Below are 23,302 nucleotides of genomic sequence, written 5' to 3'. Positions count from 1 at the left end.
TCGCAGTGTAAGCCAATTTCTATTGAAACAACATTGTCTTTTAGCAAAGGTGTTAAATATGTTCGAAGACAACTTAACTGTTGGAGCTTTGGGCGAGTGAAGCTGCTTGCTGGGCTAGACCCGTCATGTAGCTAACTCTACTAACCGGACAGAAACAAAAACTATAAAATAACCACTTTCTACGGCTTATTGGCGACGTAACTTCACTTTAAAAAAACAAACAAAGGGACAAAAAAAAAGTAAATCCACAAACATGTTTTTGACTCAGGTCTGTTGATGATGGACAACGATACATTTTTCGAGCTTCAAAAGGGCGGTAAACTTCTGAAGGACTATTTCTGTGCTTTTATTTCCCTGGTCGCGTAAAGGGTTGGCTCTTGATTTTCTCAGTTATTTCCATATTTATCGAGCCAACGCTTGACGGGACGGAACCACTGCGAGGCGTTGTAGATGTTCAGCTCTGGTAGGATTGTGCTACTGTGTCCATAGTGTGCCAGCTATACGCTCTACACCTCAGAGGCTTTAGTGGTGTCGTGCCAAGTTTATACTAAGTTCAGTGAGACATACGAGGTGTGCGTGAGAGTGCGCGAGCTTACATGCGCTTCAGATGCGAAAGTTGTATGTTGTACATTTCCAAGTTTACTGTATCTTGCCTTGCACTTTACGAAGAAGCAAACTTAACGGGGGAGGGGGGGGGAATTGCGTGTCTGTGTGCGTGTGTTGAGTGTTTACAAGCATTTTTTTTTTTATTATTTTTTTTTTTATTGATTTGATGACAAAAATCTTTTATTTATGACTAATGTATACGGACAAAAGTGTGTCGATAAAATGTAATATATCTAACCAGTTTTAAAAGAACGATAAATGTTTATTACATCGGTGGTTGTACAATTTCTCCCAGAGCAGCTTGAAACCTCCCATTTAACGCCAATGCTATTACATGCAATTACGTGTCATTCCGCTGTCACAGCAGTCATTTAAACCGGTGTTGAAAGAGTATTGTTAAAAGAAAAATAAGAAAATATTAAAGTAACTTTAAACCAAAGTTATTGAAATTCTCCAGTGTTACTTACAGACTACTAATTACTCATTGACACAAGAAGGGGGCTGTTGTGTTCAACCTGTTTTGATTGGCATTTTTTTTGTGCTGAAAAGGATCACAAAGATGTAGAGAAACACTTATACGGGAAGCCATTTTTTTTAATAACTAGTTGCCTATGTTTAATTGTCTTTCAATCAATGCATTCCTAGCTCTTTGGGTTTGTTTTGGGTTTGTTTTTTTTTGGACTCTTTCGAAGGAGTAACCTGGAGCTGAAAGGAAAAATGACAGCAGAGGAATCCGCAGATTACAAAAACTCAACCACGTTTGTGCAACAGTATTCCATCGGCGACATTTGTGAACGCACTCCAGGATCTGAACAGCCCTTATTTCGAGACTGTGTGCACAGTGCTGGAAGCCAGAGTAGATGTTGCACGACCTTGTACGTTGCGAGGTGTATTATTGTGTTATTGTGTGCAGTGTGTAACAAAGACAAAGTCAGTGCAACCATCTGGAGATTAAATGAATTATTGACGCGTCAAGCTTGTGTCCAATGGTGTTATATGTTGACGATTGAGTGCAAAAATGTCCCTTTTTTTTTTTTGTTACTCTTACTGGTTTTACTTTTTGCTTATGTTGCAGGTGGGGAGAAAAGTCAAATGTGCTTTAAAAATCCTATTATGAATTAAGGTAAAAGCTTATTTAGCTGTGTTGTAGCTGTTGAGATCAAAGTTTTTTCAGAGGTTCTGCGGGAATATTTCATTTAGAAAATGTCAAAGAAATAACGTAAAATAGCATGTCGTCCAAAATGTCGTTGACAATATGAAAAAAGAAACATACCAACAAGTCGTTAAAAATATGAATAAAAAGTTATACTCTAGAATGTCGTCGAAGTGGTGCAGTGGTTAGGTGCTGTCGCCTCAGCGTGGGTACGATTTCTGCTTGAGACATCCATTCATCCGTCCGTCATCTGCTTATCCGGGGTCGGGTCGCGGTGGCAGCAGGCCAAGCAAGCTGACCCAGACTTCCCTCTCCCCCGCAACATTTTCCAGCTCAAGCTGGAGGATCCCGAGGCGTGTCCTGGGTCTTCCCCGGGGTCTCCTGCCAGTTGGGCGTGCCCGGAAAACCTCCAGAGGGAGGCTGATCAGATGCCCGGACCACCTCAGCTGACTCCTTTCGACGCGAAGGACAACACACAAACACAAACACATATCCTTGGTATTATGATGTAGCGGTGCTAACCACTGCACCATCTCACCACGCCCACTTTTTTAAAAAGATTTTTTTTTTTATAGATTTTGTAGGACATGCTACAGTATGACTTTTTTGACATTTTGGACGACATAAAAGTAAAGTATGTCGTCCTTAATATGGATGACTAAGTTATGCATGTTGTAATGCATATAGTCTATAATCTAAAACCAATGTCATGCAATGTAATCATGCATGTAATTGTAAATGTGACAAAGAGTCACACTATAAGCAAGAACATGTGATCCACCACAAACAAAGTTCCAGAGGCCCATCGAACCTAGAACCTCCAGTGAGACGACAACGCTGGCTTAGAACTGTATCAATGTGCTGACTTTAGTGCATGCTTGTCTGACTTATATGATTTCTATGACTTTTAAACATGTAATGGAAAACAACACTGTGGTGCATTGGTTAGTGCTGTTGCCTCCCAGATGGAGGGTCCCAAGTTTGATTCTTACCCTTGACAGGGCTTTTCATGTGAGACGTTACTGTCATCCTTCCAGTGCAGGTATCGAACCTGGAACCTTCTGACTGGGAGGCAACAACGCTAACCAGTGCACCGTTCATCTGGCTTCAACGAGATGTTTAAAAGTCATATAAATAGGACGAGCAGGCAATAAGATATTTTGTAAAACACACAAAATCATCCTGCCCTGGTATTGAACCAAGAACCTTTTGACTGTGATGCAACACTGCTGACCACTGCCCCATCTCACCACACTGAGACTAATGGTTTTTTTTTTGCATTTTGTGGGACATAATATAGTATGACTTATTTTTACACAACATCAGTCTGCCCTGGTATGAAACCCAGACCCCCCTCGGGGATTAATAAAGTATATACCTACCTACCTTTTGACTGAGGCAACGGTGCTAACCAATGCACCATCTTACCACATGTACACTACTGTTTTTTATTTTATTTTGTAGGACATACTATGACTATTTTTTTGCACAACACAAAATAACCCTGACCGGGGATTGAACACATATCCTTGGTACTATGAGGTAGCTGTGCTAACCACTGCACCATCTTACCACAAATACTTTTTTTTATTTTTATTTTTATAGATTTTGTAGTATGTTTTTTTTTACATTATGGACGACATGCTATAGTATGACTTTCGTTCATTTTTTATGTAAGCCAGCTCATTGGTGCAGTTGTCATCACTGTCATCTCGCAGTCTAAATGTCCCAGGTTCGATTCCAGCCTGGGTTTTTAACGTGGAATTTGCATGTTCCTGCATAAATAATAACCCAAAAGTAAAGTATGTCGTCCTTAATATGGACGACTGAGTTATGCATGTTGTAATGCATATAGTCCATAATCTAAAACCAATGTCATGCAATGTAGTCGTAAATGTGACAGAGTCACACTATAAGCAAGAACATGTGATCCACCACAAACAAAGTTCCAGAGCCCCTTCAAACCTAGAACCTCTAGATTGTGAGACGATAACGCTAGCTCGCAACTGTACCGGTGTCCTGACTTTAATGCATGCCTCTCTGACTTACATGATTTTCTATGACTTTTAAACATGTGATGGAAAACAGCACCGTGGTGCAGTGGTTAGTGTTGCCTCCCAGTCAGAGGCAACAGTGCATCATTTTACCACATGTAGGGTGTTTTTTTATTTTATTTTGTAGGACATACTATAGTATAACTTTTTTTGCACAACAACAACAAAAATCACCCTACCCGGGGCTTGAACCGAGATCCTTTTGGCTTTGAGGGAACCTTGCTAACCACTGCCCCATATGACCAATCGTGCAATTTTGGTTTTTTTATTTATTTTTTAGGACATACTATACTATGACTTTTTTACACGAGACACAAAATCATGCTGACCTGGGATTGAACCCAGAACCTTGTGACTGTGAGGCAACAGTGCCAACCACTGCCCCATGTTTTTTTTAAATTTTGTAACTATAGTGACTTTTTTTTTGTGCAAAACACAGTGCTAAGCACTGCCCTATCTTATCACACCTACAGTAGTATTTTTTTTTTTTTTTTTAATTTTGTAGACCATACGACCATGTCACCTGAAATGTCAAAACAATTTCATACATATGTCGTCCAAAATATTTAAAAAAAATTCGCCAACATACTTTTACCACATTGTTTTTGCAATTTTGGACGACATAGACCTTTTTATGACTTTTTATGACATTTTGGACATTGTCATTAAAATGTCATACTATCTTGTGCAATCAAAAATAGCACAAAAATGTCCTATATTATGTCATCCAAAATTGCCAAAAAATGTATTATAAAAACGTCATCAAATTGTCATAGTATAGCATCTGTTCAAAATTTACATAAAAATGTATGTTGTCTAAAATGTCATAAAAACATCTAATCTGTTGATTTTAGCTGTGAGTTTTGAAATGTTATATATATATATATATAGACATACAGAATTTTAGACATTGAAAAAGGCATAGAAAATCTTTATTTCTTGTGTTAAAGTGGTAATTTTGTTTTTGGAGAGAAAAACATCACAATCTCCAGCATTATCGTTGAATGAGATATAAAGGATCCAGTGTTTATCAACCAAAGACATTATTAACGTTAGTGACCTCTTCAGGAACATCACGCCCTTAAATTTCCTCCAAAGAACCTCTTTAATTCGGATCTTTAACTTCAAAGCAGAATGTAATTGTTTCATGAATCTTTGAAACAAAAATGAATTGCATTTAAAAGTAAATTGTATCTTCTTAATGCAAATCAGACCAAATCGGTGGCTTGTTACTCAAGATCTGGCATGTCTTCGTATTCTCCCTGTTCCTCCTGCCTCCTCTGCTCTTTGATCTTCTTCTTCTCTTCCTCCGCCCTCCTCTTCTCCTCCGTCGCCCTTTTTATCTCCTCCTCCACCTCCTTTATCCTTAAATTCTGCATTTCTTGCGCTTTCTTTTTCTGCTCTTCCTTGTCCTTATCCTCCACCTGTACCTTCTTATTCTCCGGCGTGTCGTAGGCCCATTCCTCGTCCGAGTCGCTGATGTCGTCGTCATCGATGTCCCAGTCGGGCTGGTGCGACTCGGTGGTTTCGTTGAAGGTGTCTTCTACAGGCTCTGGCTCAGGCTTGTAGTTCGGGTCCTCCAGTTTGCCCCAGGCCACCTGGTCGGCCTTGCGGAGGGTGATCTCCACTTTGGTTGGGACCATGTTGACCGAGCTCTGTTTCACATTGACCACCTGAAGGAAAGAGAAAAAGGTCAAAGTTGGATAGAAGGGTTGATCATATTCTGCTTTAAATTGGACGAGGAAACTGTACTTATCTGTAAAGTTTGTCTTCTTCAAAGGGTTTAACATTTTTTGAATGCGTTCACTGAAAGATTTTTTTTTCTTTCAAAATATTCATTTGACTGCAGCATTATCAACCTTTCATGGTTATACACTGAGGGCACTTTAAGGGAAGATCGTGGTCACATACAAAAAACAGAAAAAAATAAGTCCACAGTGACTTTAAGACGTGGCTTTTTCTTTACTTGAAATCAAATTACAATCTTTTCTTAACTTTAATCAAAGTGGTTTTGTTGGCTAAACCCAAACAGCAGATTGGAGTTTGGAGGCAAAATCAGTTTTTTGGTGAGAGATACGAGCCTTGTAAACCCGCCACGCTGCAACCGCCATGTTACTGGGAAAGTAATTTAGTTGTGTAGGAGAGTCATTTCTAGGAGACACTGTTGTCTGCAGAAGTGTTTTGCAGGTACTCACCCCCCACAGGTGGAACTCTCTCTTGAAAATCTTATTGTTCTCAAACTGAATTTGGCACAAGAGCTACAGGAGAGGACAGAACAAAGACAAACATTGTAGGTTTTAATGCGGAAATATGTGGAAGCTAAACGTCCACTTTTATATACAGTCGATGGATGTTCTTCTCACCACCGTCCCGTTGGCCTCTACGCTTAAAAAAAGTGGGTTGGCGTTCTTGGCGTAGATTGTTACAACAACATTATTTGCAGTCTGGTGCCAGTCATATCGACACGCCACCTTCTTCTTGTCCTGCAAACACAAACACACACACAATACTTTTATATCTGTTTTCATGTGAAACACTGCATGTCATTCTCTTGCTGTAAAGCACTTTGAGCTGCATTTCTTGTATGAAAAGTGCTATTCAAATAAAGTATATTATTATTATTACAGTATGTGGTCAAAAATGGCATAAAAATGGCATGTTATAGTGTCATAAATATATAATAGAATCATATATAATGGACAATATCATAAAAATTCAAAAATGTCATCCATAATGGCATAAAAATGTCATTGTATCACATATTATCCAAAATGTCATACTACATCATGTCCAAATTGTTCTCACCAAGAACCAAGTACACACAAACAAAAACTCGATCATTTTAAATGGATTCGTTGGATTTCAAAGCTTTGTTGTCAGCCTTTAAGATCTTTTTTTTTTTCTCCCTCTCTAAACTTTGAACTCATCGCTGAGGTTCTACCTGCCACCTACCGTACGACGTACGCTGGCCACGTACCTGCTTCGGGAGCCAGCTGTGCATCCCCGTGCTGCAGCCCTTCTGGTCCAAGAAAGCGTTGAAGTCAGTTGTCCTTATGCAGCAGCAGCTCCAGTACTTATACCTGCACAGCAGAAGAAGAAGAAGAAGAAGAAGAAAAAAAAGGCCACAGTTTGTAACAGCCGCGTCATTCGCGAAGCGGAAAAACAACAATCTGCCCAGAGCCCATGAAATGATACTAATTCAGGATTTAGCAGATTAAAGTGCAAAGTGAAGCAAAATGGGAGATTTCTCAGAGTTTGTGTGGTTCAAGGAGCAGCTGCGCTTTAATTTACTTATGAAGTTCTGTTTCTAATGTTGCAGCTTTGTTTTAATTGCTGGTCTTTAATTAACTGTCTGATCTTTCTTTCTTTCTATTTTCAGCCGTTATGTTTCTTGTTTTGCTCGCACGGCCTTCGGTCCTGTTTACGTTCCTCTTTTTGCAGGAGCCGTCTAATCATTGTTTGGAAAGAGAGCTTATGCAAATAAAGATTGTAATTACGATTGTGTTGTGGTGGGTCAGGCCTCTGTAATATCTGGGGTAAACAAATTCAAGCAGGCAGCAGCGCTTTCTTTCTTCTTACCCCTCGTGGAAGACGGGAGCTCCGGGGTGGTAGCTGCAGACCTCCACGTTGCTCTCTGGGCCTTGATAGATCTGAACACACACACACACACACACACACACACACACACACACACACACACACACACACACACACACACGGCCGATAATCGCGGTGTAAAGACCACGTGATCGATAATCGCCTAAAGATTACGCCACCGGTCGTCAGTCACATGATAAGGTCACCAGTCAAGAGTGTGTTTGTTTGGATGCAGTGGTTCTCAATCTTGGGGTCAGGAGCCTCAGTGGCGTCGTTTGTTGTGGCGATGGGGTCACAGAAGATTTTTAGGTATTTTGTTTTCATTATTTTTCACATTATAAATCAGTATTAAAAAGTGGTTTAGTTTTGATATTTCTGCACAAATTAGACTGCCCTTATTAATGTTTTAAAAAGGTGATGTCACATGTGCTGAGCACCAATCAGAGTTCAGAGTTTGTAGGATTTCGGGGGAACTATCGGCACAAATAGGATATAATATTAATAATTGTGTTTTCATTTGTATATAATCACCTGGAACTAAGTATTCTTGTTGCTTTAGAATGAGCCCTTCATATCTATAGGGTAGGAAGACGATCCTCTTTTACTGACTCCACAATGTTGCGCCACCGTGTTTCTACAGTAGCCCAGAAGGGACAAACCAAACAAAGAAGCCCTTTCCCAGGTTTTGCAGCCACCGTAGATTCTCCAACTCAAGGTGAGGTGAGGTGTGTTCAATCTGTCACCACTAGATGCCACTAAATCCTGTACACACTGCTAATTTAAGGAGTTATTTGCTTTTGTTGCCATCAAAGCGATTTTTTTTTTTTTTAAAAACACTTGATAAATACTACCTACTGTTTGTTTCCTCATTTAAACTTTTATTTGTGCTTATTTCCCTTCGTATTTTATACTTTTACCGAAAAGAAAAGAAAAAAAGATCAATAAGATTAAACATTTGGAATATAATCTTTTCAATTTGGACCTCATTCTTAAAAGAAATTTCGTAAAAATTGGGTAATGTTAAAATTGGCATGACATCACACCAACTGCAGAGCTTATGCAGCAGTAGTGTGAGAATTCATAGCTTTTTAAAAACAAAAACATTCACAATACAACAAGTACAATGTTCTTTACATTTCCCTGAAGGGGGCAGAAAAGGTCCCCCTGTCAGTGTAATATTATTATACTGTATGTTATATATTTATTGTATTAATATGTAAGTAGTGTTTAAATGATGTAGCTGGTTCAGGTGGTTTAACTGCTTCATATGCTGTAAAACATCATATTTTATTATCAAAAATGGATAATTATGTGCAAAATAACCGTAACAGCTGTCAAGCTATATGTAGTGGAGTAAAGTGGAAATGTTAAAGTGAAGTACCTTCAAATTATTATGAAGTAAATGTACTTAGTCGTAGCTCCAGACGAGAAATAGATTTGTTTGTAGTTACTCGTCTCGTCCACTAGATGGAGCTCTGAATAAACCTTACAAAGACTGAAGTAGAGGAACGATGATCTGAACTCAAACTGAAACACGGCTCTGTGTGCGTGCGTGCGTGTTTGAGGGTTCAGACTCGGAACCAGGTCCGAGTTGAGGTTTGGTTTTAGTTGTGACGGTTCAGGTTAACGGAAACGGTCCTCACAAAGATAGAGGTACAAACAGCTCTGGATGTGTGTGCGGGCAACTCCCTCTGGTGTACATGATGAATTTGTGGGCTTTTGCTGATGTCAGATAGTTGACTATTTTTGGGCCTCGGCAGAAATACCAGAAGTTGCCGGACACCCACACACACACACACACACACACACTTGTCTCTCTATACTTGTGAGGACACTCGTTGACATAATGCATTTCCCAGGCCCTTACCTTAACTGTAACCTTCGCAACGAAGTGCCTAACCTCAACCCAACCCTAAACTAAACCTAAACCTAATTTGAACCTTAACCCTGAAAAGTATTAACCCTCAAATTGCACTTGAAACTTGTGAGAACCGTCTTAAAATGTCCTCACAGAGTGTGTTTGTCTTCATAAATACAGTTTTTAACCAAAATTGGTCCACACAACGACGGCGACAATACGCCCACGCACAAACACACACAAACACACATCAAGTAAACAATTGATAAAGAGACTCACTGTTTTGCAGCCTGCGTTTTTGCAGTGGGTTCCTGGTATGACGACCCGACTCTCTGTTGGAAAAGACAGACAAGAACCGAGAGTAAGTGTCACTCTGCTTCAACATCTGTCATTTCCAATCAGTTCTGTCTCTACATGAAGTTATATTTTCTCTAAGACATGTGAAAGAAAAAAACAACTTAGTCAGAATACGAACTCAATCAAATTAGTGCTTCTTCTTCTTTTTTTTTCCTTTATTCTACTGATTTCTACTGGAAAGAGGTCAAATTGTTCTCAGGTCTCTGCCAGATTCTTTTGCTCTTGTTTGGACTCATTTCGGCCCAAAAAAGTCTCGATAAGAATGTTTGCAGCACAATATTTACAGAACTACACACACCGAGCCCTTTACGACTAGAAACACCTGTACAGTCCAATAGAATCCAATAAATTCTACTTTTACAAACCTTATATGGTTTCAGTTTTTACGGACTTTTTTTTTAGAAAGGTGCTAATTCTACCTTATTGATCTTATTGATCTTAGCGGCGGATGAACTACGTTAAATGTACAAGTGTTCCAGATATTTTGTCCACCCCGTTAATATAAGCTTGTTTTAGACTCCACAGGTGAGAGTAAACAAACTGTTGAATTATTCATGAAACTTCCTCACACTCAGTTTTGCTTCATAAAACCATGGAGATAAGTAAATATGATACACACACACACACACACACACACAATGTAATTACACAAACACTGATGTGCAAACATGCACTGCAAGTCTCTTCTTATCAGTGTGAATATTTCAACCGGTTTCCAATTAAAAATGTGCTTCTTTTTTTTTTTTTTTTATGTTTCAGTTTTGCATATTTTATTGTGTCAAGATAAAGAAACGCAATCTCAGGAAATTCTTGAGGTAACGTTGATTTCTGTTGGAATCAGTAAATGTCTTCACTCCTGCACTGACACGTTGTTCACTTGTTTTGGGTCGATACACACAACATGAAGACGTTTTTTGTCAAATAATTGCAACACACATTTACCTCTGAACACACGTGCGTTATGATATCGTTAGAAATGCAGACACGTGAATTAATGGACACACAAACTGCAAAACAATCACCTCCTTATCAAGTTATTTTCATAAAGGAATTGAAATCCGACTGGATTTGTATTTTTCAAAGAACTAATTTACATTTAATACAAATCAATTAGTTTAAAGTATTTTCTATATATATATATAATCTATTTTGTCTTGTGTCAGGATACAGATCTCCCACCAAAACACTCAAATATTGAGCTTTCACATGATAATATTCAAAAGGTTGTTTTGGTTTTTTTCGACACCAAAAGATTTCCTCACCACTTCAGTGAAAATAGGTTTTTGTGGTTCAGCTTTTGTCGGAAATTCCTTTTAAAACGTTAAAATTTTTAACTCGAGAAAAAAAAAACGGACCTTTCTTGTTGTCCTCGGCTCTCTTGCCGATGTCCAGCTTCTCCAGCTCCTTCGCCAACGACGCCGACACTTTGTGGGGCAGATTGGTCATGGGCTCTTCTGCACTGCGCACACGCACACGCACACACGCACACACACACACACACACAAATGCATCAGCAGAGGCTTGCAGACAGATGCGAGGTGTTATCCGCTAAATGATTTATTCCAGGGCTGCTGCAGGTGACCTCGTCCTGACCTCTGAGTGGACGCAGACAGCAGCTGCACGCATGCGGTGGACAGGGAGGCGTACGCAGGCCGACAAGACTCCAGCTCTTCCCGTGTCAATTAGAAAAAGGAAAAAGCGCCGACACAAACGAGAGCCGAACGTGAAGGTGGACACGCACCTGGGTCGCTCCTTCTGCAGTTTCTCGGCAGATTTGGGGCCCCGGTAGATTATCTCCCGGGCGTTGATGTGTTCAGTGTCGCTCTTGTCTGATGTCACCTCCGGCCTCAGAGGCTCCTGCGGCTTCTCGCCGCTGTGGCGCCCGCGGCTGCAGCCCTGCGTTCGAAGCAACAGAGGTCAGAGCGGAGCGGCTGGAGGACGAAGAGCGGCACGGAAACGGAAAGGTGTCATTTAAACTCACGGGGGAAAAAAATCATTCTAAAATTGGAATACACAGGATTTTTTTTTTTTTTTTACACAAAACAAAACAAAAAAAAGAGTGATTTTTTTTTTTTCCTGCATCACTTCTACAAAAATTGCTTTAGTTTTATAATTACAAATGAATAATTACAATTACAAAATTACAAACCATTACAAAAAAACCTGTAAATGCTGTTTGAAGGGGGGGGAAAAAAGCAAACTGGTCCTTTAAAGCTATAGAAGGGATGTTATTATTATTATTATTATTATTATAATTATTATTAATTGAGTAATCTGATTACAACTGTCATTAATTCTCCGTTAAACTTCCAGATCACAACTCCAGCTGGTTCTGGCATGAAGTATGTTTTTACACGTTAAAAATCACATTATATTTTTACACCAGATGAAACAATTACTGTTTTTAAACATGTGACATAATCGTTCTAGTAAATATAAATAAAATATAAAATATACATATACATATTTATAGACTGTCCTTTCATAGATGTTTTGTTTTTAGAATTTTCACTTTCCAGGGAATTTTGCACTCTATTTTAAGTATTTTAAGTACTGTATTTATTTTATATTACTATTTATAGCATAATTATTATCTTTTTTTTTTTTTTAACATTGCTTCTGTTATTTTTTTCTGTCCCGTTGCAGGCGTGACTGATTTTGACATTGCGATTTCCCTGAGGGGATTCATAAAGTATTTCTGATTCTGATATACAAAGTTTGTACATTTAAAAAAGAACAACTCTAATATTTATACCGAGTTCTGAGCTGAGCATCTATTATTCTTTTTTTTTAAATTTATTGTGCTGTAAGTTTAAACACTGAAGTTTCCTCTTAATGATTCCCGCACCTCAAATCAGGACTCTCAGCTTCATGATCAAAAAGCTTTCAGTGATTTCAAAAGTACACGTATCAATATTCAGACTTAATTACAACACTTACTGGGTATCGGTTCGATGATGAGGTTTGGTATCACTCTAACTCTGAGTGCATTTTACATGATGTCGTTTTTTTCCAGCTCCGGTTTTCACTTCCACTCGATTAAAGTTTTATCAAAGCGGCTGAATATTTCCACCTAATTTCCTCTCTGTGTGATTTATTACAGAAACTCTGCTTCGCTCCACAAATACTGAGAGGAGGGTTTGACCCTGAGCTGTTACCTTGATGGAAAGAAACTCGGAGAAGTCCGTTGTTCTTTTCTTGCAGCAGGACCAGCCCTGGAGACGAGCACACAAACAAACAAACAAACATTTTAATCATGAGGCATCGAGTTTCCGGAAAAAAGTGTTTACTTGCAGATCGGTTTACCTTCAGAGCATCGTGGAAGATGGGGACTCCTGGGTGGAAGACGCAGGAATCTGTTGGAGGCAAAAGAAAAAGAAATTAGTCTGCATATACACACACACACACACACACACACACACACACACACACACACACACACACACACACACACGGAGTCAGCAGAGTGTACCAGCTGTTCTAGCTGCAGTTGAGAGTCTGCGTCCCATATAAGGAAGCTGGTTGCTAGGAGGAAATGTGTCTCGCTGAGTCGTCCCTCCAGAGACACGTGGCTGTTCAGTCTCTGCCGGCTCTCACGGTCTTTCTCACAAGGAAACACGCAGTCACGCAAGCACGTATGATAATAGTGACACGACCTCTTGTGATGTCACGCGAGCCAACGCCGGTCATATCCAGATTGACGGAAAGAATGTGTTTCCTGTCCACAAAAAAAAATTCGGAAATTCATTCCTTAATGGACGTATTTTTGTCCTTTTCCGATGAATTTTCATATGTTGTACCCAACATTTACATTTAATTTGCACACCAAGGCCAAAACTCGTCATAAGTTTCAAGTGCTCACTTTCAAAATAAAAGTAGGCAGTTGCTCGTGAAGTGAAAAATGTCCCCTTTTTTCAGCCCTAATTTCTGAATGTATTCTTGAAAAGTGGATCTTTTTTTTAAACGTGTTTAAAAGTTTCTGAAGTGCCTGAACATGACGAAACCTTCAATGAAAGAAAATCAAAGCAAACCCACATGTTTTATTTCAGACCCTGTCAGGTGTGACTTCCGCCTGAGGCTTCAAGGCCTCTGACGACCAAATAAAACTTAAATCCAAATGGCTCCAAACGGTCCCGAGTGGAATCTAAAAGTAAAGAAGGATCTCACCGTCCTTGTTCTTGCCGGCGTCGAACTTCTCTCCGCAGCCTTTGTTGTAGCACAGCAGAGCCATGTTGGCCTGGCGGTTCCTTCTTCACTCCGAGGTCTGAAAATGTTTGTTGGTGTTTGGACGTCTTCCCTCCGGACGGGTCTTAATGCAGCAGCCGGACCTCCAGAAGTTTCTCCTGTCGGGCAGAAAGAAGACAGATCTGGAAGGAGGGTGGGGTTGGGGGGTGGGGTTGGGGGGGGGGGTTCAAGCCAGGCTGAATGAAAGATAAAAATAGCAGCTCACCTCCCTCCTCTCCCATTTACAGCTGTCAAAACTTATCTGAAGGTTGGGGGTTGACATTCCTCCTGGTGAGTGTCGGCTGTCACAGCCGGGCCCCGCTGAGGCCCCCCGCCACAATAGGACTGACAGCTTTCTCTGGCTTTCTGTCGCTTTGTGCTGCAGACGGGACGGATCAGAGCGGCAGCAGCTTCTGTCGCTTCACTCAGAGGCGTTTTAATTCCAGCAGCCGTGGGGGGAAGAAATTGTAGTTGGAAAAAAAAAAAACGAACTGATTGTGCCTCAATGAAAAAGAACTAAAGTAGGTTTTACCGATCGGAGCTGCACCAATAACAGAACATCTCTCCCACACGTGACCGTTTAACCGCTTAAAACAAACTATCTACACGTTTACATACAGCAATTTAAGTTTTTAAGAATAGCGTGCTATGGTTTATGTACAACTTTTGGCAGCGGGAAGGTTCGGTGTATACTGAGAGGTCAGCAGCACTGCAGGCTTGTGATGAAACAGCATTAATAAAAGATGCAGAGTGGTTCTGTGCATGACAAAACATGAGGGCAAGAGTGTCCGCATACTTTTGGCCATTTTCGTCTCCCTTCACTTTATTTTATTTATTTATTTTTTAGCTTTATGCTAAGCTAATTCAGCCAGACCCCAAATTCATTGTGTGCACTGACCACCATTTGTTCTCTACCGCCAACGCCTCCCTCGTTGAAGCTACTTCAACGTCATTGAACTTAGCCACGCCCACCGCTCCCTGATTGGTCCGCTGTTCAAAATGGCTGAGCACACCTTGGCGTGTGAACGGAGCCCGGGCTGCAGCCTCCGGGCCTCAACGACAAAATTGACCTTCTTTGCAGGAAAATAAATAACTCCTTCAATTTCAAATTGAACCCGAACTGAATGTCAGCTGAAGAAGTTTAAAAACTGTCAAAACATTTTGGTTTCATGTTTAAAAAACAAAAAACAAAAACGAAGCACAGCATCAATAAGATGATCCGTTGAAGTGTGACACGCGTGCCGGCCAGCGTGGCCGACATACATGAACATATGTCTCTCAGGAGAACAGCTGATTCTCGAGGCAGACGTGCGGCAGAACGATATTTATTTATGCGCCGACAATGTACACAAACGGTTTCATTATTCAGAGCTCGGCGGAAACCGGCTTTGAAATCCTTCACCGTGGGAGCGTCGCCATAGTAACGGAGGAAATCAAGACGTGTTAGCGGGGAAACGACGAGAGGAGATTACAGGTGCACGCCGACGTTACGCGCGAAACAAACGAACGGACGGGAGCACGCGGGAGACGCTCGGGTAATTGAATGGTTCCCACGGTTACAGGCTCCCCGGGACATTTTTAAAGGTTTGACTCGCCCACTTTATTTAAAAAACGACAGCGTGAAAGTGGACGTTGGAAGTTGGCGCTCGCTTTTAATTGTCGCTGCGCGCAACTCCCGCAGCAGCTTTTTAAAAGGCGTTCTGACGATCTCCGAGCTCAAAATAAAACTTCTCATTTCGCTTTCGTTTATCAGTAAAAAAAAAAAGTCATTTTAATAGAAAGTGCACACGACGGAAGATCTGCAGAAGACTACAGGTCGGGACATTTCTTTGACACCCATGTTGTTAATGGGGCCGTTTATGATTTTGTTTGCTTTCCGTTTCAAGTTTTTTTCTGGGACCGTGTTGCGTGGGGATTTTACACTTTTAAGAAAATAAACTGAATTAAGAGTGCAGGATTATCCAAAGGTCGGTGGGTCTGATTGATTTAGTGATGCTAAAATGCTACATGTAGCACCTTTAAAATTGCTGCTGTGAAATGGATTTGAACTGCTGCAGGCACGACCGCATTATTTAAAATGGGTTCAGCGCTGTGTATTTTTTCTTTTGTCATACATTTTTAATCATTTAAGGGTCAGTGCTGCGGTACTTTGCGGGAGTACTCTCGGATTGAAGCGCAGCAATTTGAGAGAAAGAGTCGTTGTGGGGAAATAAAAGCGAGCTGGAATTTATGTACCCTGAGAAAGTGCGAAGTTCTGGAGGTCTTGTTTTCATTACGATTCGCCTCCGTGGTTTATCGAGTGTATTTTTGTGCCGTTTCTGTGCAAACAATTCACTCCCCTTGTTTGGATACTAAAGTTACATGTGATTTAATTTGGCGTGTGATATAATTCTCAGATTTAAGGCTGCAGTTTATTACAGCTGACTGTAGTTTGAGATGTTAATTTTTATGAATGTACAAGTGATTTTGTTCTCAGTATAAACAAGGTTGAAAAGTGTTAAACCCGCCAATCCGAATCGCATTCAATTTAAATTTGCCGGTGAAGCAGACGGGTTAAAACATGGGCTGAGATCTCACCAGAAAAGAGGCTCAATTCAGAAAACACATTCTCAAGCCCCGCGGCGCTGCAATTAAAAACCAGAAGCTCAACGCTGACATTTCAAGACCTCGGATTTTTGTGATGCGAGACTTTTGACGAATATTTTAAAGGTTTTTGCAGACTTTTCGGGGCTGTTTGAGCAGCGAGTCGAAACGTTTGCGCCTTCGGCAAACGCGTCAAGAACAAAAACCCCACCGACAAACAGGTTTAGGAATGGAAAATGACTTTTTATTTCTTCCAAAAAAAAAAAAAAAAAAAAAAAGAGAGAGAAAACAAATCCCCAGAATAAACAAATATACTGCTGTAAAATAAAAGCCTGTGATTTTTTTTTTTTTTTTTTTTTGTCAACTGTAACATTTGTTTGCCTTTCCATGCTTGATACAATCCATATATTTCTGCTTTTAAATAAATAGAACAAAAAAATGTACAAAGAGATGGGGAGGGGGGGGGGACACAGGAGAGAGAGAGAGAGAGAGAGAGAGAGAGAGAGAGAGAGAGAGAGAGAGAGATTAAAAAGGTGTACTCTGCTCCGAAAAAACATTTGGCATCATTGAGAATTCATGGCTGATCCTGATGTACGGAGAGGTCTGCAGCCCTCCACATCTGCATCGTCTTGTCTGTTCGGCCCGCCCCCACCGAGCAGCAATCATACCTATTATATACTGCTGTAGTAACGCCAACATCTTCCACGGTCAGAAAAAAAGAAAAAAAAAAAAAAAAAAAGAGTAAATGAAAATAATGCGGTTGCAGATTATGAGTGTCTTTAAGCTCCGTGTCTGTGAGTGTGAACGTGTGCATTTCTCTATTTACAGTATAGTGAGGCAGCAATCCGAGGGTTCTTTACCAAAAAAACACACAGATGTAGAAAAAAACAGAACGTGCACAAGAGATCTTTGATTCAACACGCTGTCAAAGGAAAAAAAAAAAAAAAAAAAAAAAAATGAGGATTTACGTCTCTCGAACAGCCCCTCTCTTTGTTTCGTTTCATTTGTCGTGACGCCTCGCAAACGCGCACGGCGACCCGCAGGTGGCGCCACAACGATGGGCAAATCTGCCATTGAGGACGTGTGCTGCAAAAGCAGCAAAGGTGAGATCTTTGGGAGAAGTAAAACACAAAGTTTGGCGCTCCGCTTTTTTTTCTTTCTTTCTTTGCTACAGTGGCTCGTTTATCGACGGCACAAACGTCTGTCGGGTTCGAGTCCCGACAAGTGATGAACCTGCTGTCGCGGACGGGCGAACGATTGGTCAAGTCTGATCCATCTGCCCCCCCCCCCCCCGCCCCCACATCCTCCTTTCACCTTGTCGCGGGGGAGGAGGGGTCGCCTGACGGACGTTTAAAACAGGGGCACAACAAGAGGAGAGAATGTATCATCATCACCATCACTGTCATATCATGCTTTTTGAAAAAAAAAAAAAAAAAAGAAAATAAAATAAAAAAAAAGAACAACCGACATCGACAACTACACGACCATGCACTCACTGATCCACGGAAAGAGAGCGAGAGAACGCCGCTCTCCGAACGTCTGGTCTGACACACTCGACCTTAGCGGAGAACAGACATTTCAATATGACATCAAGGTTTTCCTCTTCTCCACCTAGATTCATGCTACAACAATGCAGAGAGGCTGGTAGCAGCTTTTAAAAGTCGAGAGGAACTCCCGCGACGTGTCGCCGCGAGGCTGCCTGGACTGATCCCACGCGGACGCCAGAAAACAGCAGTGGTTGTACCCGGGAAACTCCCAGCTATAAAAGTGTTTGAATTTGAGGGGGCGGGAGGAGGGTGTGTGGGGGGGGGGGTGCCGAAAAGGAGCCCGCATGCTCGGCCAAACGCACCTCCCTGAACAACAACATTACTCGACATGATGAAGCTGCAATAATCACTGGCAGCTACATCAACGCCGAGGAGACGAGCCGGGAACGTTTAGGAGACCCACCCCCACCCACCCCCCCACCCCCACCACAAAAAAAAAAAAAAACGCCACCGAAGTGTCCTTTTCTACGCTCACTCCCCCCCCCCCTGAAATATCTGAACGTTTCGAAACCACTCGAGACGCCCGGACGGAAAACCTCATCGCGGCAGGCGGGACCGGATTCCATGCAGGGAAATGTCAAGTTTTTTTTTAATAGCAAGAAGAAGAAATGCAAAGGGAAGGAAAGCAGAAAACTGAAGAAGAACACAACATGTAGCTTTAGAAAGAAAAGAGCTGCGCTCATTGAAAAAAAAAAAAAAAAAAAAAAAAAGACCGATTTCATCCTTTTTGAATCGATTTAGGTCGTAATTCCGAATTCTCAAACAATTTTTATTTCTAGCGAGGTCATAACAAACATCAGATACACCTGATGGGATTCATTAGCTTAAGAATAATAATTAAAAAAAAAAGAATAAAAGCCAACTGTGATTGGGACTCAATAGCAAAGGTACCATTTTAGACCTCAGAAAAGGAGGATTTTGAGGATTAAGAGGTTCCACAGAGTCCAAGTTCAGGACGCAGTGAGTTTTTGGGTAATGTTGGTCCAGAAAAACACCAGAAATCAGATTTCTGTTCAGCTGGACAATAAAATAAAATTAAAAAAACACAGAAGGTAAACTACATCTTTTCCTTTCTCAGGTTGGGTTATGTTCCTCCATGTTGCCAGTTGGCAAAAAGTAAGCGCATGTGTTTCTTTTCCACTTGTGCGATAATGTATGTGTCCACAAGAGGGCAGAACACCTCAACGTGAAGAAAACGCAGAAGGAGACATGATTCAGTTTGACTCTGGTTGCTCGAGTGTAAACAAGCCACTAAATCGGTGAAACAAACAGGACGAGATGGGCGACGGTATCGAGTGCGTTGAAGAGGAGTTACATTCTCTACGCGCTGCTAGAACGTCGTTACTACCTGATTGAGGTTTTTAAAAGGTGTGCGTGGCCGCTGCTAACTAATGACATCCTTATCTGCGTTTCAAAGTATCTCCACGGACGAAACAGTGCCTGGAACTGAACGACCGTCCCAGCGATCCGTGAGGTTTCGCTTTGCCGCTTCCTAAGCAGCCCTGAACACGAGCTTCCGGCCGCCGCCGAAATCTTACCAGCATTGAGCTGAAGCTCATTTCCGAAAACCGCTTGGGCTAAAACACTTTACGCGTTTCTAGAAAAGCACCGTTTGTCTCTCCCGTGGATATCCGAGCACGTGACTTCGCTGTCTGGGGGTCCGACCGGAGACCGTTTTGTGGGGCCGCTGACATCATAAGGAGAGGCAGAGATGGATGGATTCGAAGGATCGGATGGGATGGATGGATGGATGGATGGATGGATGGATGGATGGACGCCGTCCAGACGGGTAAAACAGACGAGGACCTTATCTACCGCACACTGGAGCGATGTTTCGAGAAGGAAGAGCACGCTCGAAGCTGGAGAGAAAGCAAAATAACCACAAAGCCTGACAGCCTCTGAAAGGTTTCAACTACACCTAAAAGACAATAGACACCAAGAGAGATAATAGAGAATAGTTTTCTAGACACTGATCGGAGGAGAGGACGAGGTGGACGGGGGGGGACACCTGCCGCCGGAGGTCTTCGGAAGGCTTCAGGATGGCACGATGGACAGAGGCTAAGCTAACACAAGACCGCGACAGGAAGCTTCTAGGAGCGGGTATCTATCCAACGGCGACAGCGACGGGTGGGCGCAGACGAGCTCGACAGAAGCTGGTTATAATAACTACTATTTGTTGGGTTGTTGTTTTTTTTGTGCTATTTTTATTATTTTTTTTTTACATATCTACACACACCGAACAGTGACGAAAACAGGCTAAAAAAAAATTAAAAAGAAAAGCATTCTAGAGATAGAGCGACTAGACTAGAGAGACCGAAGCGAGATTCTAGAGATTTCACAGCTGAGTGGACGATGAGTTCGATACTGGACTATCACTGATGTGGGACCGGAGATGGGACTACAAAAGGTTTCAAGTTCATCGTTAGAATGGCAGGAAAATAAACTCAGTGACCCGCCAAAGTGGCCGGTAGATCAGACAAACTTGTTAAGATTGTAACCTCCCCCCACCCCAAAAAAAAAAAAAAAAAAAAAAAAAAAGCTATATCTCTACAAACGTTCAAACCTCTTCCTCATCTTTTTTTTTTTTGTTTGTTTTTGTTTCGTTTCCACCAACCGGGGAAAACTGGCACCAGCTCGACGACGGCAGGATAAGTGCAACATTTTTGCGTGTGCATTCGTTTATTTTTCCTTTTTTTTTTTTTTTTTTTTTTTTTTTTGCAACAAAATTTGATTTTATAAAAACAAATCGAGCGCGTTTCGCGTCCAAACTCGTCGGCTCGCGTTTTTTGGCTTCAAATTTGACCCTCGGTAGTAGCCCTGGATGGAAAACAAAACACACACAAATGTGTAAGCGCGCACCCACGCACACGCGCAAACGCACACACACACACACACACACACGAGGAGGCGTTACGCACAAAACACCCCCCGCAGTCAAACCTCCCGGGGGGACGGGGACGGATGCTTCGGCTGAGGAACGGCCATTACGCGAGTCAAATTGGATCCCCGGCGTTCGCCGGAAGCGACGCCCCCCCCCCCCCCCCCACCGCGCGACTCCTCGGCGCCGCCGGCTGAGTCGCACTTCCAGCCGCTCACTTCGATTCAGTGCAATTTAAAAAGTGAATTCAACTCGATTCAGTAACATTGAACTCGCTCGCTCGGTGCCGCCGTCATCAATCGCCGGCACGCGGCGGAGATCTGCCCTCGACGGAAAAAAAAAAACGCTCTCGAGTTTTAGAAACGTCTGAAATCCGGTCGGCGAGCGAATGAGCGGCGCAGAAAAACAAGGTACACGCAGTGTTCGTCCCCGCCGCCGCCGGCACGCGGCAGGAGGGGAGGGGGCGGGGGGGGTTCACGGGCCGATGGACCCCCGGTGAACGCTCCGCCGCCCGTCGGCGAAGCAACAAAAATACACATTCCTTCCGTTCCGCCGTCGTCGTCGTCTCGAGGCCGACGGCGGCCGGAGACGTGAGACGAGCGCGCCTCGTTCGAGGCCTCGTCGCACTTTGAAAACGGCACATTCTCACAACGGAGACGTCGAAATGGAGGAACCCTTCAGGCTGTCGGCGCTTCTCCCGCAGCCGTGTGCACGAGCCCGTTCTGCTGGACGTCACGGACGGAAAGCCGGCTGTCTCAAAGAGCCGCTTTCGCTCTTTTTGATAAATCTTCGGTGAATTACATTTTCTGAAACCGCGATGGCACAAATTCCCGGGGGAGGTGAAGAACCCCGATGCAGAAAGGAGGAAAAACACTTAAGAGCCGTTTTCGCCGACTGGCTCTACGAGCGTGTTAGTTAATAGCCAGTAGCGATAAGACAATTGGAAATGCATTAAGCCACATTTTTTATTATAGTCATTATTATTATTATTATTATAGCCAAGGTCCTGAAATCATCCCAAAAAAGAAAATATTGCTCACTTTGTTGTGGCCTTTGTTGTGGCCTTTGTTGTGGCCTTTGTTGTGGCCTTTGTTGTGGCCCGTGCAAAACTTCGTTGCCTGTCCGTGCGTTCGTACGGATCGCTACGTAGGTTGTAGTTGGCGGTTTGCGGGTCCGGATGGTTGTATTATATTATATTATATTTTTTTTTGAGGGTCGGGGGGGCGGGGGCGGTTGCAGGGTTGAAGAAAAACGCCGACCCGCACATAACGTCCAGTGTCAGCAGTTAGCGTACCAGCTGGCATCCGGAACCAAATATCCAACAAAGACAGAACGGATGAATTTCCCGGTGCCACTTTTCTGGTGCGACGAGGCCTTCAGACCAAAATTTGGGTTTAACAGACATCTCTGTACTCAATGCTAACCATCCTCGTCTCTGTGTGTATCTGTAGCTTTAGGAGGAGATAATAAAAAATAAAAAACAACAACAATGCACGAGTAACGAAGACTTCAGCTTAAAACCCATAACAACAAATGCTCCACTACTATCAACAAAAGCTTCAACAATTTGCAGTACAAGCCCCGATTAAGGAAAAAGTTGGCGGAGAAAAAAAAAAAAAAAAAACAGACCCGAAAAGTACAAAGATTTCCCCAACGGAGCGGAAAAATGACAGGACACACACTCGAGAAGATTTTGACTCTCTCGCCCGAACGTGGACAAGCGAACGAGGATGGAGAGGAGGTCGCCGGGGAAAAGGTGTCGTCCGAAACAACTGCCGCACACACACACACGCACAAACATCCCTGTGTACACGCACACGCACACGCACACACACACACACACACACACACACACACACTAAACAAACACCCGTCCTCTCGTGAGTGCTCCCAAGTTGCCGTCTCAGGCGGACAGTAAACCCGGAGAGGACAAAATAGCACCAGTATGAAATAAAGCTAATTCTGCAGCAGAGACTCTCACAGCAGTCAAGAATGACTGAAAACCAGAGGTAGGATTTCCTCCATCTCCTCTCCTCTCCTCTCCTCTCCTCTCCTCCTCTCTCCTCTCCTCTCCTCTCCTCTCTCCGTCTCCGTCCGTCTCGCTCATCCTTTTTCCCTCCTGAAAAATCACTCCATCGATAGGATTTGAAATCAAGACAATAAACGAGAGAGAAGCTACAGTTTTACACACACACACACACACACACACACACACACACACACACACACACACACACACACACACACACACACACACACACACACACACAAGGAGTTGTTTCAGACAACGACCGGCCGGGACGACATCTCCCCCTCCATCCCTCCTTCCTCCGTTTTGTCCTCCTCCTCCTCCTCCTCCTCACTTGAGTTTTGGTGTCGGTCGGTTATCTTCCCATCCGTCTGTCTCTCGTCTCTCTCTCTCTCTCCCCCCAATCTCCCCCCCAC

General features: G+C 42.5%; 1 protein-coding gene across 1 annotated transcript; it reads right to left on the bottom strand.

The window, feature by feature from the left end:
- Positions 1-4,728: 4,728 nt before the first annotated feature.
- On the bottom strand, positions 4,729-14,001 carry LOC138626418 (cysteine and histidine-rich domain-containing protein 1). The gene is made up of 11 exons (XM_069708062.1): positions 13,793-14,001; positions 12,932-12,981; positions 12,784-12,840; positions 11,367-11,521; positions 10,981-11,084; positions 9,548-9,600; positions 7,393-7,463; positions 6,791-6,893; positions 6,177-6,296; positions 6,009-6,071; positions 4,729-5,486 (listed from the first exon to the last, which is right to left on the bottom strand). The coding sequence occupies exons 1-11, from the start codon at positions 13,854-13,856 to the stop codon at positions 5,043-5,045; spliced, it is 1,284 nt and encodes a 427-aa protein (XP_069564163.1). The 5' UTR covers positions 13,857-14,001; the 3' UTR covers positions 4,729-5,042.
- Positions 14,002-23,302: the final 9,301 nt, after the last annotated feature.

This window comes from Brachyistius frenatus, unplaced genomic scaffold (genome assembly GCF_029030835.1).
Source record: "Brachyistius frenatus isolate BFR_SWC_R1_liver_20210118 unplaced genomic scaffold, ASM2903083v1 Contig_73, whole genome shotgun sequence".
NCBI classification, from domain to species: Eukaryota; Metazoa; Chordata; class Actinopteri; family Embiotocidae; genus Brachyistius; species Brachyistius frenatus.
This window is presented reverse-complemented; position numbering and strand designations above follow the sequence as displayed.

Bases quoted from the DNA above. Each gene is read 5' to 3' on its own strand.
- LOC138626418 (XM_069708062.1), bottom strand. From the start codon at position 13,856: ATGGCTCTGCTGTGCTACAACAAAGGCTGCGGAGAGAAGTTCGACGCC. The intron at 7,464-9,547 runs GTGAGTCTCTTT...GTGTGTGTTCAG, and splicing joins AAAACGCAGGCTGCAAAACA to ATCTATCAAGGCCCAGAGAG. The intron at 5,487-6,008 runs GTGAGTACCTGC...TCTTTCCTTCAG, and splicing joins GAGAGTTCCACCTGTGGGGG to GTGGTCAATGTGAAACAGAG.